Here is an 18,777-nt window from a genome sequence, read left to right on the forward strand (position 1 = left end):
CGAGTTCAGCTCATTTTTCTGCCACTTAAATGGAGCAATCATACATGCCTCACAAGGTATTGATAAGGATTAAATGAGGTAACTCACCAAGTACTTGGCATTCAGAATGTCAGTGGAAAGGAAGTCTTTCACTATAACAATAAAATTAACCATCAAACTTGGTCCTTTCTCTTACCATGATTCTAAGGTGTTAGAAGTAGCAGCAAATAAAACATCTACTCTTTAAAAGCCTTCATTCCTATTAATTCATTTTTCCTCTTCTCTGGAGAAAAATGACATTTAAATATATTCTGATCTTGAAAATTCCTCATTTCCTTGTCCAAAATTTTATCAAGGTAAATTAAACTGAGATGACAGATTTTACAGGTTAATCAAAACTCGGTAATAAGTAATCATGCCTCTTATTACCCAGAAAGGGCATGACAGGAGTAGTGTGCCAAGAACGAAGAGTTTAGAGATTGACTTTGTGTTGCTTAGAGAAGTGGTGCAAGAAAAATAAACTTTAATAAGACATTTAAAAGTGAATCACTCCAGGGCTATAGTCTTTTATCTATATTAAAAAATAAACTTCTGCTTCTAATAAATGTGTATTTGAATTCTTAAGATGACTAAGCAGTATTAGGCAGAAAACAATTAGCTGGAGAAATAAAATGTGAACTCTAATCATTGAAAACCCTTGGAGCACTACTGATGTATATAGTATAGCTGAAAATACTTCTTTGTAAGGGAACATATCCTAATGTTAGTGATGACAAACCTAGGTAAGGAAATACTGATTTTTATTCATCCCAGCTCCTTGCTTGGTACTGAGAGAAATGCAAAATGTAAATATTATATGATATTTGATATGATCTGCAGACACTTGTAAACTTAAGGAGTAAGAGGGTTTTTGGTGCATGTATCCATTGTAGAGGAGAGTTAATAAGCAATGAATGCAATAGAAATAGATAATATTAGAAGTAGAATTAAAACTTGGAGTTATGACCGGGAGGTTAACCCAGACTTGGAGTAATTAGGAGAGAACTTTCTCTCCTCACCCCATGACCAAAAGTGAGGTCATAGAGCCCTTCATTCTGGGTCCTCTAGAAAATAAAAAGGTGAGGTGGGAAGAGTTTTCTTCAACTGTGCTGTGCAAATCTGAAAGATCTTCAGATTATTAGGCCCGATTTCCTTCTGTACAGTGAATATGAATATAATTTACTCACTAAACAAATATTTATTGAGTTTTTCAGCATTTATTCATCAAGAAATATTTGATTGTTTACTTGGGGCCAGCTACGACAGTGACTGAAAGTTCTTTTCCTTAAGAAACTTATAGTCTGGTTACAGATAGTTATAGTAGGGGATGGCGTGTTCCTCAGATGAGCCAGGGTTTTACATTGTGGGTGGAGGAGTGATACTCTGGAATTGGAGAGTATGGGGTTATGGGGAATGTCAGCCGCACCAGAGAATTTGATAGTGTTTTACAAGAGGTGGTGTCTTCTGGGGAGAGCCAGGTTTCAGTCAGGTTGCTTCTGAGGAAACAGGAGGAAAGCTTGGGCGGAAGAGAGTAGTATATGGGTGGTTTGGGAAGATGAAGCATATGGTAGTAAGGGAAAGTGGAAAGACCTGCAGTGGGGTGCTAAATTTTGGGTGGTGACCAAAGATATCCTAAGATTTAGCTGGCCATCAAATTCCCAAAAGAATTGGTCCAGCTGAGCTCTACTGAGGGGAGGTGAGGACTCACCTTCCTAGATTTCTAGGAGGATGTTTACCACCAACATAGATCACCAGATAATGATCCACAATTCAGAATAGTGAAAGAGGGAGAATAGCAAAGTTGATCATATGGATGAGTAAATAATTCATTTCTTAGACTTTTCAGCCTCACCCTACAGAGGGTCCCAAGATGAGGGCTAATTAATACTAGTCAGACCTCGTGTTGGGTAGTCATTGGAAGGCCTTTTTCAACATGCATAAAGGGATGGTTAGTAACTTGCCAAGATTTAGTAGAACCAAGATTTTAAACAGGCTCACCCTGGAATCATGTTTCAAAAGGATTTAAAATGGGCCTTATCCAACTTCTCCCTCCTCCGAAAAAAGAAAAGAAATCTGAGCATTAAATGCTTGTCCCTGTCTTCCCTATCCCATATCTTAGCAGATTTTTTTGTTGTTGTCGTCTTAATTCATTTTGTGTTCTGAAACATATACTTGAGAGGCCAGAGCAAAGTGACCGGGATGGTAAAAGAATGACGCATTTCATATGAGGTGTGTTGGGTGAAACTAGGATTATGTAGCCTGAAAAAGGGAATAATTAAAGCATCTTGTGTAAAAGAGAATAAACGTGTCTGTTGCTGGACCTGTAGATGAGAATGGACACATGGGAAGAGTTTGAGGAGGACAGGCTTTAGCTCCATCTAAAGGAGGCCATCCTGAGAAATTGAGCAGCTGTGGTATATGCCTTGTGAGCAGGAAGCTCCCTGTCCCTAGGAGAGACCATGAGATGGGAGTTTGGGTTAGATGATTCAGAGGTCCATCCTGACCAGAATCCAAGGGTTTACCAGGGCGTGCATTTATGGTATTTATAAGTAAATACCAAAACAAATAGTATATAAGTAGATATAATTTTTAACTGAAATATTACATAATAATTATGTATTACATAGTGGTTCTTCCAGCTCACATTACTGATGATTTCTAATATATTACTAGCTGAGACGGACACAAAACTATATGTATATATTTTTTTTATATAATTTTATTTATTTATTTGTTTTTTTCCCCCAAAGCCACAGTAGATAGTTGTGTGTCATAGCTGGACATCCTTCTAGTTGCTGTATGTGGGACGCGGCCTCAGCGTGGCCAGAGAAGCGGTGCGTCGGTGCGCGCCCGGGATCCGAACCTGGGCCGCCAGCAGCGGAGCGCGCGCACTTAACTGCTAAGCCACGGGGCCGGCCCCCAAACTGTATTTTTTTAGTGGAAATAAGCTGCTAAGTTTTATTGTTTATTGGTTTTTTTTTAGTTGAGGTAACATTGTTTTATAACATTATTTAAATTTCATGTGTAATGTGCGTCATTATACTTTGATTTCTGTATAGACTGCATCGTGTTCACCACCAAAAGTCTAGTTGCCCTCTGTCACCGTACACATGTGCCTCTTTCGCCCTCCTTACCCACTTCCCCTTTGGTAACCACCAGTCTGTTCTCTGTATCTGAAGTTTTAAATTCTATGAATGAAGAGTCTTTGAGTCTTTTTACATGTAGAAAACATTGGAATAAAGAATGATCTTAAAATCAGTGAATAGAATTGCCTCATCTGCTGTCCTGACCAGAGGAGTCTGGGAAGCTCTGGTGACAAGGCCTTTGGGGCAGCGTGAAGTGGCAATGAAAGCTCTGGGATCATATATAAGTGTTGATGTGACTGTGGAGAACTGTCTTCCTCTACCTAACTTTGATTCACCCTCGGGAAAACTAGCCCAAAGCTAGTATTCTGAAAAATACAGACATACAACAGGGAACTTCTTTCCACTTTTGATATGGTTTGTAGTTTTTTCATTAACTGACTGTCTGGTCCCTCAGCTAGCCCATCCCTTTACTAGTAATATGGTTTTGGATAAATTTTGCAAGTTTTGGGAAACTGCGTAATACTTAGTGACCAAGGACCAAAAGTTCTCATATTGTGAGGATAAAGGAAATATAGTGCCCACTGGTAACAAAATGTGTTCTTAGGATGGTGCTTGTAGGTCTTCTGGTAGTTGCCAAGTCCAAGTTTGATGCTCATGAACCCTCATCTTGGGATCCTTCTGGGTAAAGTTGAAAAGTCTTAGCAATCACTTATTTAATCTTGTGTGTTCTACTAGATTGTTTATTCTTCATGTATTCTCTCATTCTGATCTGGCAAACAAAGGGATTTATGAAGAAATGGATAGAAGAGGAAAAGTTAATGAGTTGAAAGTTGTCTGGGGAATGGTTAGAGAGATATAGTGGTGTTGGGGAATGGATGATGGAACTACAATAGAGGTGGTTAGAGATTCTTGCTGATTCTTATTTCTAAGTTTGATGTATTCAGAACATGAGGCAGTATCGTGAAGTAGTCAAGAGCAGTGGCTCTTTAACCAGGAGTCAAACTTGGGTTCAAATCTTAGCTCTACTGCTTACTAGCTGAGTGACTTTGGGTGAGTTATTTAACTTCTCTGAGTTTCTACTCTATAAAATGGAGTCATAATTGGAACCATAATATACCTCCTCTTAGAGTTGTTTTGATGGCATAATCCATTTAAGAAACTTAGTACACTGCCTAATATTCAGTTCTTAATAAAATCAGCTGTTATCATCATTGCTGACATCTATTTTATTTTAAAATATCAAAACAATTCTGAGTACTCAGAGTGACTAGAAGGTTGATATATATAAAAAGAACCAATCCCTAGCCATGTATACAGCATTTCTGACTCTAGACCAGGGTCTTGCTGGGCCTTTGTATGTGGTAGTGATATGGGCCACGGTTGGCCTAAGTTCTGGGCTCAGAGGCTCTGGTAACTCAAGACTAAAGTAAAATTACAAGTAGGCCAGGAAGGAAGAGTAGGAAAATAGTCTTATTCATTCTGTAAGTACCTGTTGAGCATCTTCCTGGCCTAGAAGATACCAGAAAAACATTCGAGAAGAGGTCTCTCCTGGCCTTGGTTGGTAGGACAAACTTCATTCCACTTTGGCAGATTAGGAAATTGAATCACTTTGAGGTTTTGGTGTGCTCAAAGCCCTAGTTGTTTGGAAATAAAACTCTTCGTTTCTAAAAACAACAAAGGCACTTACTAAGTATTATTTTCCCTTTCTCCTCCTACCTCTTCCCTGTCAGCATCTAAATTTAATAATCTACCTGCTCCCAGTTTTTGTTACTGCCTAGAATTTGTAAGGTTTAGGTTGACTTTGCCTGCAGGCGTAGAGAAGTCAAATTTCTAAGACTCATGAAACATCGTAAGAGAAAAGTTCACCACCACCCCTCCCCACTCCCTGTTTTAAATGCAAAAATATAAAAATAGAGGTGGGGACTAGGAGTGACAGATCCAGGGACTTCTGGGGTAAAGAGGTTTTGCAAAAATTACATTGCCAAATCTGTTGACCACCCTTTAGTCCTTAACTTATCTGCTTCGCAGCAGCATTTGACACCTGTGATCATTCTGTCTTGAAATGCTCTCATCTTCAGGCTTCTGTGATACCACACTTTCTTACTTTTGTTGTTGTTGTTAAGGAAGATTCGCCCTGAGCTAACATCTGTGCCAGTCTTCCTCTGTTTTGTATGTGGGTCACTGCCACAGCACAGCTGATGAGCAGTGTACGTCCATGCCCAGGATGCAAACCCGTGAACCCGGGCCACCGAAGCGGAGCGCGCCCAACTTAACCACTATGCCACAGGGCTGGCCCCGACATTTCTTACTTTTTTTTTTTCCCACCTGTATCACTTACCTGACTGCTCCTTCTCACTCTGTCTTTAGGTACTTGTTCCTCTCAGGACCCTTAAATATTAGTGTTCCTCAGGTTTTGGTCCTGTTTCCTATTCTTTCTTTGTCCATTCTTCCTGGGCAGTCTCATTCATTTGTGTAAAAATTTCTCTTGGAAAGTATATCCAAGAGCCTACTGGACACCTCTACCTGAATTATCCTTAGATACCTGAAACTGGACTCTCCTCCTCCTGGTGCTAACCAGCTGTGCGTATATGAGGAGTCACGTCAGGATCAAAATGCCTGCTTTATCACCTAAACCTCAGGACTCCTGGGTAAAGATGGATTGAATATACTAAATGCAGGAAAAAAAAACAACCCAGAGGGGGCACACACGCACACACACGGACATTGTTCTTCTCCTCTTCAGGTAGGTCTTGCTCACTCAGCACAAATCTGTTCGCCAAATGAATGAGTTCCGGTGCAGTGGAAGTTTGATAAGGCAAGGGTATGTGGGATTTTCTGCCTTTAGTGTATTCCACAGTCAGGTAACTATAAGAAATATTCTTTCAGAAGAAAGTGAAGGTGAAAATATAAAACAATTGTAATTTTAATTGAAAAATAACTTTTGCTACCTGAAATGTCCACAAACTGACTCAGTAGTAGTAGCAATTATTTCTTATGTTTTATTTTCATTTTTATTATTTGGACTTTTAAAAATGACAGAAGGTCTCAAATTTAGATAAGCTTTTCTACTCATTGATGTTTAGCTAACTTCTTGATATTAAGTCAGTCTAAATGTAGAACACTTTCATCTCCCTGCTGGAAAAGATGGAAGACTGAAGCAGACCAGCGGCAGGAGCTGCCTGGGCCTCGCTCACCACTGGGTTGACGTTGAGAGGAAGCACTTCTGGATGAAGGGTGTGCGGGGGCCCTTCCAGCTGACTGCAGAGTCACTCTGCCCTGCACTCAGTCAAATGTAGTCACAGAGCCAGTGCATCTTATAATCTGCTTTTGGTTCCTGAATCTTGATGATCTGGAGGAGCATGAATTGTCTGGCAAAACAGTTTTTCCTGTTTATTATTCGTCTTTAAAATTTTTTTATTACATATATGTGAAAATTTTTCTATTACAAATATCATGAAACTAATATTCTCATTATTGAAAATTTAGATGTCTGTTTAAAAAAATCAAACAACCAAATTTGCACAGCCTTGCATGATTACTATTAACATTTTGTTCCTTTTCTTTCATTCTTTCCTCTATACACAGGTATTTGTTGTCATTTTTGTTACATGTACAATTTTCTAGACTTTTTTCTTTTTTTCAAATTGAAAATACTCGTTTCATCCAATAACCATGTAGTTGAGTTTTCCTATAGGCCACAAAGATAATGGGGAATACCAAAGTCACTGCCTCCTGAAGCTTACATTCTAGTCATGGGAGACAGGTAAAAACAATAACTTTCATAAAGTTATGAAAAAAAAAGTGAAAGTTGCCCACAGCCCTAACCCAGACACAGTGATGGTTAATATCTACTATGTGTCCTAAATTTATTTTAAAAAGCTAGTGTTGATATAGCATTTTTAAAAACAAAAATGGGATTAGATCATAGGTTTTCTTTTTTTACTTTCCAACATGTTGTAGAGTTTTTCTTTTTATGTCAACTAAAACTTTGTGTCATAATGGCTGCGTAGTATTATTCCATATGATGGATGTGCTGTTAATTTAAGCATTTTCCTAAAGATTGACGAATAGGTTATTTACAGTTTTTTTTCTCTATTAAAAACAATTCCGTATCAGATATTCTTATGTATAAACCTTGAGTACCTAAATGTTTCCTTAATTTATGTTCTGAAAGAGAAATTACTCAGTTTAAAAGCATATACCCACAGTTAAAATTCTAGTATTGTTGCTACACTCCCTTGCAATAAGGCTTTATTAACAGCTGACACTCCTGCCAGCAACATGAAGGGACTATTTTATGGATTGCATTTTAAAAAATTGAGACATAATTCACTTACCATAAAATCCACACTTTTAAAGTGCACAATTCAGCAGTTTTTAGTATATTCACAAGATTGTGTAAAGATCACCACTATCTAATTCCAAAACATTATCGTCACCCCCAAAAGAAACCTTATGCCCATTAGCAGACACTCTCCGTTTCCTCTTCCCCCAGCCCCTGGCAACCACTAATCTACTTTTTCTCTCTATGGATTTGCCTATTTTGGGCATTTCATATAAATGGAATTGTACAATTTGTGGTCTTTTGTGCCTAGCTTATTTCACTTGGCATAGTTTTCAAGGTCTATCCATGTTGTAGCATGGATGATTTTCTTAATTAGAGTCTATTTTGACTTTCAGGTACTTGAGTGATTCTTAGGCAGTAACCCAGGTTTGTCCTTGGACCTTTGTTTGGGAACCATTGACCTGGGCCATAATCTTTCTGTTATTCTTAAATCCTTTACAACTGACCTGAATCCCGTTAATCTAGATGCAAATCTTTAAGTATGTTTTCCAGGAATATTGTGGATTGATAATTTTGAATCAAAGAAATGAATTTTATTACTAACAATGTGGATTATGACCTAGCAGTGTTGTGTGTTTTATTAGTCGGCCTCTCTCCATTTCATCCTTGTGTTCCTAGATGCTTGTCTATTTAAATTGTCAATATAATGTGAAATATTGTTGGTACTGTGGTCCACATCTCCAGTCTTTTCTTTTCAGGGCATTTTCAAAGTGGTGATTTAATGTCCCTCTTGGTAGAAACTGAAACAAAGACTTTATTTAGGCTCTTTGCCTTTTTCCCCACTCACCTTGAGACACATGGAAGAAATGTTTTTTTCTTATGATTTTGATCCTCAGCGGTTGTCTTTTCCAAGCTCCCAACAAGATGCCTTAAAAAATAAAAACATTTCTGATGAATTGTTGACTTTCAAGATTATAATTTTTGTTACTAATATCTGCCTTTTGGGATACTTCCCCCTTTTCAACATTGACTAGTTGTGCTGCATATCTTGGGTTTCCCTTCTCCCTCTAGAGTGTCCCAGCTCTGCCACTCCCTAGGAATATAACCTTGACAAGTTGTTTCATCTCTCTGAACAGATTATCTTATCTGTAAAATGAGGGGGTAGACTAGACAACTCTCTGTGATTCCTGGGAGTGGAATTGCTGGGACATCAGGTAGGTATATGTTTAGCTTTATGAAGAACTACCAGAACTTTTCCTGAAGTGGTTATATACACCATCACATTTAACATTTCTAACCAAATCTAATCATGCTGGTCTGGTAGCCCAGCAATCGTTATGGTGCCCTTGGATTTCATAAAATGCTCGATGAAATGCGTGTTAGCTTTTGGCGAAGGGTTCAGATCTAAGCTTCTCTGCTCACTAGCTGTATGGCCTTGGGCACATCACTTAACATCAGTAATCTTCCATTTCTCCATATACAAAATAGGTATCTTTACACTAACCTTGTAAGATTGCTGTAAAAATTAGAGATATCATGAAACGTGCCTCACACAGTTCTAAGTACATCCATATGATATGTGTCCAATAAATGCTAGCTGCTGCTATTGTTATTACCTAATGATTGAATATCCAGTTACCACACCTAACCTCCACCTACCTCAGCTTCTCTGGAGAGCCCTGTCCTTCAGAAGAGAAACCGTGACATGAAGTATGAGTTTGAGAGAGGGTCCCACTTTGACCTACAGAGAGCTGCCGTGGTGGAATTAGGTCTTTAATGTGTTGTCTTTGAAAACTTCTTTAATAAACAAACCTGTATCTCTTGTTTTTTTAGTGTGTCCATCCTTGCATGCTAAGCAAAAACTTGTTCCCTGAAGGTCAAGTGTCCCTGGCACAAAATTCAGTAATGTCCCAGGGATGGCTGTGCAGTCACAGGATCCGATCTTTACCTGAGCCCGCACTGTTGGGTTTCTTGTTGCCTTATATTTTCTTTTTTTTTTTCTTTCTGTTGTGGTAAAAATCACATAACATAAAATTTACCATTTTCTTGTATTTGATTTTAAATTCCTTGTAAGTTTACTTAGCTCCTCCTTTTCCTAAGCCATGTTAAGTACTGAATCAGCAATGAGAGTCAAACTGATATGTCTTCCTTTTTTTTCTAAGTAGTGAGTCCTGCCAGAATGACTCATTCCCTCTGGATTTAGGCTTTTTTGTGCGGCTGGACTTTATTTATGATAAAGATCCAAAAAAATCCTTCTTTTCTTTCATCTTTTTCTCCTGGGATTCTCAGTGTTATGTTTGGGAGTATCAGACTAGAAAGGGGAACTTGAAAAAACAGAAGGGGAAATATGCAGCTGAATTTTGCACTCTCCGTCACTCCCAGGGTGGGCCAGGAAGTCTGAGCACAGATTGGGTAACCAGAACACTGGAAGGAAACTATACCACCTGAGCAAGTGTCTGTGCCCTTTAGCACACGTCAGGCCTCTTGTTAGGAGAGCAGGCGACTCACAAATGGTGCTGTTCCTAAGCCATCATCCAAAGATGATTGTAATTGTTTTCCTGGAAAGCCAGCTCAGCCCTCCGAGGCGCTCCTTAAGTTATTTATTTCTTTGTTCCTGATCCAGGAGAGTATGCTGTTGCCTGAAACCAGCACCCATGTTATTTTCAGATTGTTGCCAACCTTAGCTTGGTTATGAAATGATAAGTGTGCTTTGTGATACCAGACCTGAGAGTATGACTTCTGCTTCCAAAGAATGTGTCCTTAAAAGTGGTCACCTTCGGAGGCTGCACCTTATTTGATGGTGCTCAAAAACAGCTTTGAAACTTCCTTTTTAGGGTTGCCTTCAGCACCTGTGACACATTTCTTTCTAGTGGCATCTGCCACCGTAAAACTTCCTCCTATATGGTTGGTTGGTTTTTGCAAGTGGTGGCCAAAGGTTATTTGGTGCTGAGTCTGGTGGCTAAGTTAGGTAAGTTCTTCATACAGAACAACACCATTTTTAGTTAAAAATAAAAGGTGTAGTTTTGTTGAAAATCAGATTGACCAAATGTTGATGCTGCTTAATGATATGTGAGAGCAAAGATTTGGGGAAATAAAGGAACACACTGAGTTTGACCCTGCGTCCTTATCATCCCACTGATAGAACCTTTATTCATGAACACATTTGTTTTTTTTTTTTTTAATTTTTTGTTTATTGCAGTAACATTGGTTTATAACATTGTATAAATTTCAAGTGTATTCATGAACACATTTGAACAGAACTTCTGTGTGTATTAGCATGATAAATGCCATTCTGGGTCAGATTTGTGTCTGCTAGTGGCATCTAAAGGTATTTTGTGGGAGACTGTTATTGTTGCCTGTTCTAGGCGTGGACTTAAAAGGTGTTTCATATTTCGATAAGTTCGTAGAAATCCTTTGGGCTTTTACATACTAATTTCTTACATAATATGCTAACAACAACTTGGTATAGCTCCACAAGGGCAAAGGCAAACACAAATAATGTGTGTCCTCTTTGCCGCTGTATCCCCAAGGCCTGGCACAGGAGGAACTAAGGCATAGTAGAAACTCAGTAAATGTTGAACAAATCCATGCGTTTAAACTTGATAACACTCTGTGTATGAAGCATGCAGTGGAGGAGTAATACACTTATTTCTCTCTCTTTTACAGTTGTCAAATTTAAAAGTTCTGAATCACTCCCCAATGTCTGATGCCTCTGTCAATTTTGACTACAAATCCCCTTCCCCGTTTGACCACAGCACTGATCAGGAAGAGAAAATCGAAGATGTTGCCAGTCACTGTCTGCCCCAGAAGGACCTGTACGCTGCTGAAGAGGAAGCTGAGACCCTTTTTCCTAGGAAAATGACATCCCATAATGGGTTGGAGGACAGTGGAGGAGGAGGCACCGGAGTGAAGAAGAAACGGAAGAAAAAGGATCCAGGAGAGCAAGAGGGGGCAGCAAAGGGAAGCAAGGACAGGGAGCCCAAGCCAAAGAGGAAGCGAGAACCTAGAGAGCCAAAGGAACCCAGGAAGGCCAAGGAGCCCAAGAGGCCCAAGGAGCCCAAGGAACCCAAGCAGAAGGACGGAGCAAAGAAAGCGCGGAAGCCCCGGGAGGCCTCGGGCACCAAGGAGGCCAAAGAGAAGAGGAGCGGTGCTGACTCTACAACCAGGACGAAGTCCAGGAAGGCCAGGTGCGTCCCTTTCTCCCTGCTCAGAGCACTTGGCTCTGCCTCCACGGAGCGGTTTGCCTTTGGCCTTGCTCCAGCCCCTGGACAGAACTTGACTACTTTTAGCCAAAATGAACCATTTTTCTCACCTCCTAATGAGAGAAAAATAACTTTAATTAATACTGGCCCTGCAATTTCTTGCCATTCCTTTTGGATTAAGAAGAATTAAAATATGTTAGTGTGCACAGGGTATAAGGGAAGGGACGTCACAGGTGTGGTAGAGGGAGGGCAGCGATTTTTGGAACAGTAGCAGTGTAGAGTGGCAGAGGAGCAGCTGTCCGGAGGGTGCACAGTCCTGGCAGTCAGTAGTGTGGGTGGTCTAGGAGAGCCGTGGGCCTGCACAGAGTTCCAGACAGAAAAGGACTGCCTGGCTTCCCTAGGCTGTGCTCTCTCTAGTGCAGGACCATTCCTGATCTGTTTCTCTTGTTCAGTATCTAACACAGTGCCTGACTTAGCAGCAGCTGTTCAGGAAATGTTGAGTAAATAAGACCGGAGGAGACTCTAGTGACTTGTAGAGAGATCAGAGGGCATGGGTATAGATTCACTGCAGGGTGGGTGATATTGAGGGCCTGGCTGTAGATTCTTTCAGGATCCAGATACCCTCTTAGGGAATTCAGTATTTGTCATCTGTGTACAAATGTGATGTTTTTCATTTTGTCTCTTTCTAAATTCTTTGAACAGAACGTTATGTTTAAACTTTTGAGGACATACAAAACAGAAGATATATAACTTCTACCATATGGAATTTAAGTTTCTTAAATCTAAGTGCAGAGGCAGAACATAGACCAGGGGAACCCATAAAAACGCAGATTGATATGAATGTTAACAGAATGTAAAGTAATGAGGCCATCAGACCTGTGTGGGGTCAGGCATGGAGGAAGTAAGTTTTAAAGAGAGAAAGCATTTTATGTGATGTTTGCTGTGACTTGGAATGTACTATATGGTTCAGTTCATTTTCAGAAGGATAGTTTGTTGGGACCAGATGGATAATTTCCTGATCCAAGTTAAAACTGCCTTATAATATTCACTCCCTTCTGCCTGGCAGGAGATCTCATCTTTTGTCTGTCATAGAAGCTTAGATGGGATCCTAGGAATGTAGTTCACAAGACTGGACCTAAAATACCTTCCAGAAGGTCAAACGAGATAGGTAAAATCAGGAGTTGACTAATGAGAAAGTTACGGACTTTGTTTCTCAGTGAACCTAGTGAACATCCTCTGTTCTCTGATGTGTGTATGGGATGGAAGAGTGAATTTCTGTCTTCTGCCAATAACTTTCATCTCCAGTCACTTTGGAGAAGCTGAACTGGTCCTTTAGGGTAATATGGGTGAAGAAGGAGAATTGGACATGAGTTAGTGGAGTGACTTACTTTGGTTATTACAGAAAACAAAGAGGAATGCGGATAGTGTTTTAGAATTAGGGTGATTAGAGGAGAGTTTTCACAGCCCTAGTAAGGAGTCTGGTTTGAGTGTAGAAGGCAGTAGAAATCCATAGGTATCTGAGCTCACTTTAGCCACTGGTCTCTGGTGCTTACAATTTTATCAACTCTCCTCTAAGGAATTCAAATTTACTTTGTGTGGGATCTGAAACAGGTGATGAGTGTATAGGCACTGCTGCAAATTCCCTTTGGGACGAGGTGGCATTTCACGAAACAAGGCTGGGTGTTAAATGTATATGTAGTGATATTAAGGGAACTTGATTTTTATCTAATTAGTCTGTATAAAATATAAGTGGGTTGGGGGGTCAGCCCAGTGGCGTAGTGGTTGTTTGCACCCTCTGCTTCGGCGGCCCAGGGTTTGGATCCTGGGTGCAGACCTACGCACCGCTTATCAAGCCATGCTGTGGCAGGTGTCCCACATATAATGTAGAGGAAGGTGGGCATGGATGTTAGCCCAGGGCCAATCTTCCTCACCAAAAAAAATATAAATGAGTTGGAGAAGTTCTTGGTAGTGTTTTCAAGGGCTACTGCCTTAGAAGACAGCAGAAACTTTTGAGATTTAGAAATCCAGGAGATACCCTATGAGAGGATGCTGACAGATAGGACTAGTTGTCTCTTTAGAAATATGGGCGAGATACGTGAGGCTTTCTCTCTCTTGATGTTGGGGCTGTATAAGATTGACTTGTAATATAATAGAATTCTTCTATATAGCCCAGATAGGGTTCTGGACTGGTGAGCCTTTCATTTTTTCTCCTTTATATATTTATAAACTTGCTTTGGTTCCTTTAATTAATGATCCCACTGGTCAGCAGAAGCAGTTTTAGTTATGAAAGGACATTCATTAATTGGTAAAAAAAAAAATACGTTGGTAATTAAGTCTCAGTTTTTTGTGCTCTTTGATGTACTCTTTTGCAGATTGGCTCAAGTACATGTTTTGATTTGAGCAGGTATTGGTTAGACTCTGGATAATACTTGATGGTTACAAATGATTCACTGAATGCTTAGATTATTGTAGGAGCTCCAAAACTGATTTAAGGTTTCCAGTCTTTTCCTGCTTCAGTCCATCTTGACAGCTGCCACCTGGCTAATCTTTCTGAGGCACTGCTGTTATTTATGTTTTTTGTTGTTGGTGGTGGAAAATCAAACCCCTTCTTTCCCTCTCTCCATTCCAGATCAGTTGGGAAATAGTCAATGGGAATGGAGATAGAATTATCAGCTTTATTATTGATAAACTGGATTAAAGAACTTGTACTGGCTTGTGGCCAGCATTGGACTTCTTGTTATTCCCACAGTTGAATTTATCCATCAGAACTGGCGGCACGTTTCTGAAGCAGAGGGAGGACCCTGGGACATGTATGCGCCATTCCTTTTCCCATTCTCACCAGTCTGGTAGGTCCCCAGTCAGAGAAGTGAGAGGAGTTTGAAGAAGGGCTGAAAATGTGTTTCCAGCACGTTGTTACCTCCTTAAGAGTAAAACATGATTTTCCTCATGAAAACATGGGGACAGGGAAATGGGATTCCCTCTAACAATTTATACATGCTGAGAAACTTCTGATTGTTTCTACTGCCTCCAGGACAAAATCCAGACTCCTTTCTCTGTTATTCAAACCCTCTCCCTGCCTTCCCATTTCTGACAACAGACCTTGCCAGCTAGATTGATCTCATTTGCCCTGGAAGGTCTTGACTTGTTTCTCCTTTGGTTGCTCTTGCTGTTTCTCCCAACCGTTGTGCCCTTTGTCCTTGTCCCAGTATCCCAAGTCCTTTCCATTCTTCAAGTGTGAGTGTAAGTCTCAGTTCCCCCACAGAGCTTCCTCAAACCAGTGTGCTAGCGTGTCCACTCTGAACTTCCATAACACTTGGAGCCTCATATTGCATTATAAATCAGAGATTTCAGATGTGAGAAGAAATAAAAGAGGTCTAGTCTAACCCTGTTGTCTGCAGCCAGGGAAATGGAGACCCACAGAGAAGTGACTTGTTTACAAGGGTGTGTCATAAACTCACACCTCTTGATTCCCAGTCTTGTACGTTAACCTCTGTAATAGGCCACCTTTCAATCATAAACAATTATTTTCATGTACAGTCACCCTCCATATCTGCGAGTTTTGCATCCACAGATTCAACCAACCACAGATTGTAATTCAATCGACTGTATTCATTGTACTATGCCATTTTATATAAGGGACTTGAGTGTTTGCGGGTTTGGGTATCCATAGGGGTTCCTGGAACCAATTCCCCACAGATCCTGAGGGATGGCTATATGTATGACTTGCCTCCACAACAAAAGTTAAGTGCCTGAGGTCAGGACCACCATGCCTTGTGTCTTTTATGTCCCTGGTGGTTGTCATCAGAGAGGTTTGTCAGGTTGTTGGACGCACAGATGCATAAATATATATTACAGTATAATTTGTATATTATAAAAACACATATTTTCTATATATACTTTAATTGTTTTCCTAGAATAAATGGATAGAGCTCTTCTCCCTGAAAATAAGATCCATAAAAGATAACATATAGTAACTCCCATTGTTAAATAACAGTAGGTGTTGTCTCCATTTTATAATAAAAGGAATGAAGATTTTAAAAGTAACTTGTCTAAGGCACAAAGCTAATGAGCAGCACTGTCAGGCTTTGACTCGAGGCTCACTTAACTGTAAAAACACTTTTCTCCCACAGCTGTGTATCTCTTTATGCCTTGCCAGGGAAGATCAGGAACGGAAAATGGTGGAGAGAGTCCAGTGTCAGAGAAATTGGTTTTTTATTTGTTGAAAATGGCCCCTCTTCTATAGAATTTCAATTTGCACCCTCCACAGTATCCTCTCAAGGACTAAGATGGCTCCAACTTTTTCCTCTGCTGTTTCTCTTTGTATTTGAGGCAGCAAATAGACAATTGAACTGATCTTTCCTAAACAGGTGATAGATAGAGTCTAACAAATTTTCCTTTTCAGGAATGATATTAATAGTGATGAATATTCATTTACTGCTTAGAGGATAAAAGTCCAAAATGCCCAAGTAGGGGAAGCTCCCCCCCCCACACTTTTTTTAAACTACACTTTCTTCTTTTCCCTCCAAATTATCTTGGAATGTGAGCTTAGTTCACTCCTTTATTGTATAAAACTTAAGCAAGAAAGCTCCTCCAGGAAGCCAAGTTAGGCTCTCTGTCATTTTCCTGACTCTGAAATTTAAGTTTCACTCAGTATCGCTTACTTGGTTTTACTGTTTTTTAATTATAGTACCTTTTCCCAAAGAGGATGGGGCCACTGGCATAAGAAGACATACACAGATGTGTATGTGTGTGTACGTACGAACATACACACAGACCTATACATATGTAGACACACATGGCCCGTATAGCTGCACCAAGGGGATCTGAAAGATAAGCAGGTGTTAGATTGTGTGGGGTCATATAATGTTGGTAAGGGCTTTGGGAAAATGCTTTGGTATTAGAAATGCATCATGCCTAGTTCTTCAGAGAAGCAAAATTTTTACCATTTGAGAAAGAAATTTCTCACTGGGGAACATTATGCAACATAGTGGATAGTGTCTTCGACAACAGTTTTTGCATCAAGTGCTTCCATGTGCCTATGAAGTTCATATTTCTCTTCACTGAAATAGCCTTTAGTAAAAGTCAGCTCTTGGCATTAAAGCACAGCTCAGTGAGCAGGAAAGACGACCCATTCAGTGTCTATGAGGCCGTCTGCTGCTCTTAGTCGGTATCTAGGGAGTACCTAAGGAGTAGGTTGATAGTCAGCCCTTTAGTTTGCACTCTCTTAAATTGGGAGCTGAGTGTTTTGACTGAGCTGGAGGTTGCTTTTGTAAACCAAGGTCTTGAATGTGAGTGTTCATGTTGTTGATTGAATTTCCACACGTCAGAATGGTTTATATTCTCTCTTGAAAGTCAAGAAATTAATCAGTGTGCTGGCCCAAGTGGAGGACTGTCTAGCTGGATCTCTGGTTCTCGACTCTGCTGTGCCTAAGGAATCACCTGGATAGCTTGTTAGAAAAGTGATTCCCTGACCACATCCTCAGAGAGAATGATTGATTTATTAGGTCTAGGGTGGAGCCCAGGAATCTGCAGTTCAAAAGTCTGCTAGATAATTAGAGTGTAGCTAATTATAGACCGTTCTTTGAGAAACAGATGACAGAACACTGGGAAAATAGAGCATGTGTATGTTTTTATATTTTACGTCTGCTAGGAATGAAAAACCAAAAAGAGGAAAAGAAACAAATGGTGTGATTAGCCCCAATTCTGTGCCTCAGCTTTTTACCCTTATTTGTTTTGTCTTGTCAACCCAGGGGAGAATTTCCCCCCTAAATCCAACAAATTTAGTAATATCCTAGAAGAAAAGTTTTACCTTTTCTGATTTTCTTCTCTGATGGTAGCTTCTGGAAAGTTAAGCCCCAGACCTTCTGATTATAAAACCGGTTGAGCTGTGAGTCAGCTGATAACTGTGATGCAGGAGGGGAAGTAAAATTCAGTCAGCTCAGCTGTACCTCCCTGTTTGCAGGTCAGTCACCTGTCTTTGTTTAGAGTGCAGATCTTTATTGAGGCTGGGCTTAGGCTCGAGAGCATCCCTTGACAGGATTCTTTCTTTTGGGAGACTCTTACATTCTGATCATTTATTAGAAGAAAGAAGACAAAGTTCTGAGTTCTGGGTAGAGACCCTGTGCTTGGAACCTTCTGGGCTTTATGTTAAGTTGGGAAGAAATCTAAATGATAATGTCAGAGACCCACCTCTGAAGTTTTGGACTAAGTCTCCATTCCTGTTTTTCTAAGAGCACCTGAGTGCTTACTCTGTAATCCCCGGGGCTTTCTAAATTAGAGTCTGATGCATAGTGGACCTTTACCTAATCTGTGAGGAAACAGTTACCAAATAATGCTTGATGCATACCTACTCATTTATTTATCCAGGATATTTTCAGTGCCTCCTATGTGCCTTGCTTGTTTATGAGTACTGTGTTGGGAATGGAATTGCAGAGGAGCATGTCACAGAAGTATCATCTCGGAGCCCTGTTGTTGAGGAGCTTTCCTGAGTTACAGAAACAGCCTTGCAAGTGTTCAAAAAACAGGCAAAAATATAAAATGAAGGAACCTAGTAAACTGTATGCAGAATCGCTGAAAGGATATAGAGGACTAAGAATGTTTCAGTTCTGGTCTAGGAAGTCCCTTGGAAGAGTTGAGTATTGAGCCAGATATGACAGGAATTACTAGATGAGAAAAGACTTAAAAGCAAAAAGACCAACAGACATTTAAATAAATGTTCCTTGGGGGCTTCCAGTTTTAAGACCGGAGACCGAGCATACTTTTATTTTCCCTCTTCACCAATTAATGAAATGACAAGAAGAACAGAGGGGAATGAATTCTTCAAAGATGAGAGATGTTAGGAATTTCTGGACAAGGAAGGCCAGTTGTACCATACTGATGGATAAATGCTGTGGAGGGAGTCCCGCTCAGAGCACATGCAGGAGCTATGTTTGTAGCAGAGGTAGAAGAGCTTCCTCCTCCCAGTGGACCTGGCAGCCCTGGAGAAGGGATGAGAGGCAGGCCAGAAATGGAGGTGGCTGATTCAGGGACTATCTGCAGAGTGGCTGCCTGGTTTGTTAGCTCCAGGCTAAAGTCAGGCAATTTCTCTAAAGATATTGAGCAGTTTGCTCTGGGTGAGGCTCTAGGGCCCCAGGTGGAGACTGACATCCACAAGAAGAGGGCATAGGGGCACTAGCTTCTCTGCCTT

The 18,777-nt window shown here is 40.3% G+C and overlaps 1 protein-coding gene across 1 annotated transcript in view; it reads left to right on the plus strand.

Annotated features, from left to right (window-relative positions):
* Nucleotides 1–18,777, plus strand: part of CHD6 (chromodomain helicase DNA binding protein 6) — a 199,391-nt gene that overhangs the window by 51,037 nt on the left and 129,577 nt on the right. The window contains exon 3 of the mRNA XM_058562676.1: nucleotides 11,056–11,576. Coding sequence (XP_058418659.1) covers nucleotides 11,056–11,576 — 521 coding nt within the window. The remainder of the gene's footprint in view (nucleotides 1–11,055; nucleotides 11,577–18,777) is intronic.

This window comes from Diceros bicornis, chromosome 19 (assembly GCF_020826845.1).
Source record: "Diceros bicornis minor isolate mBicDic1 chromosome 19, mDicBic1.mat.cur, whole genome shotgun sequence".
In the NCBI taxonomy this organism is placed as follows: domain Eukaryota; kingdom Metazoa; phylum Chordata; class Mammalia; order Perissodactyla; family Rhinocerotidae; genus Diceros; species Diceros bicornis.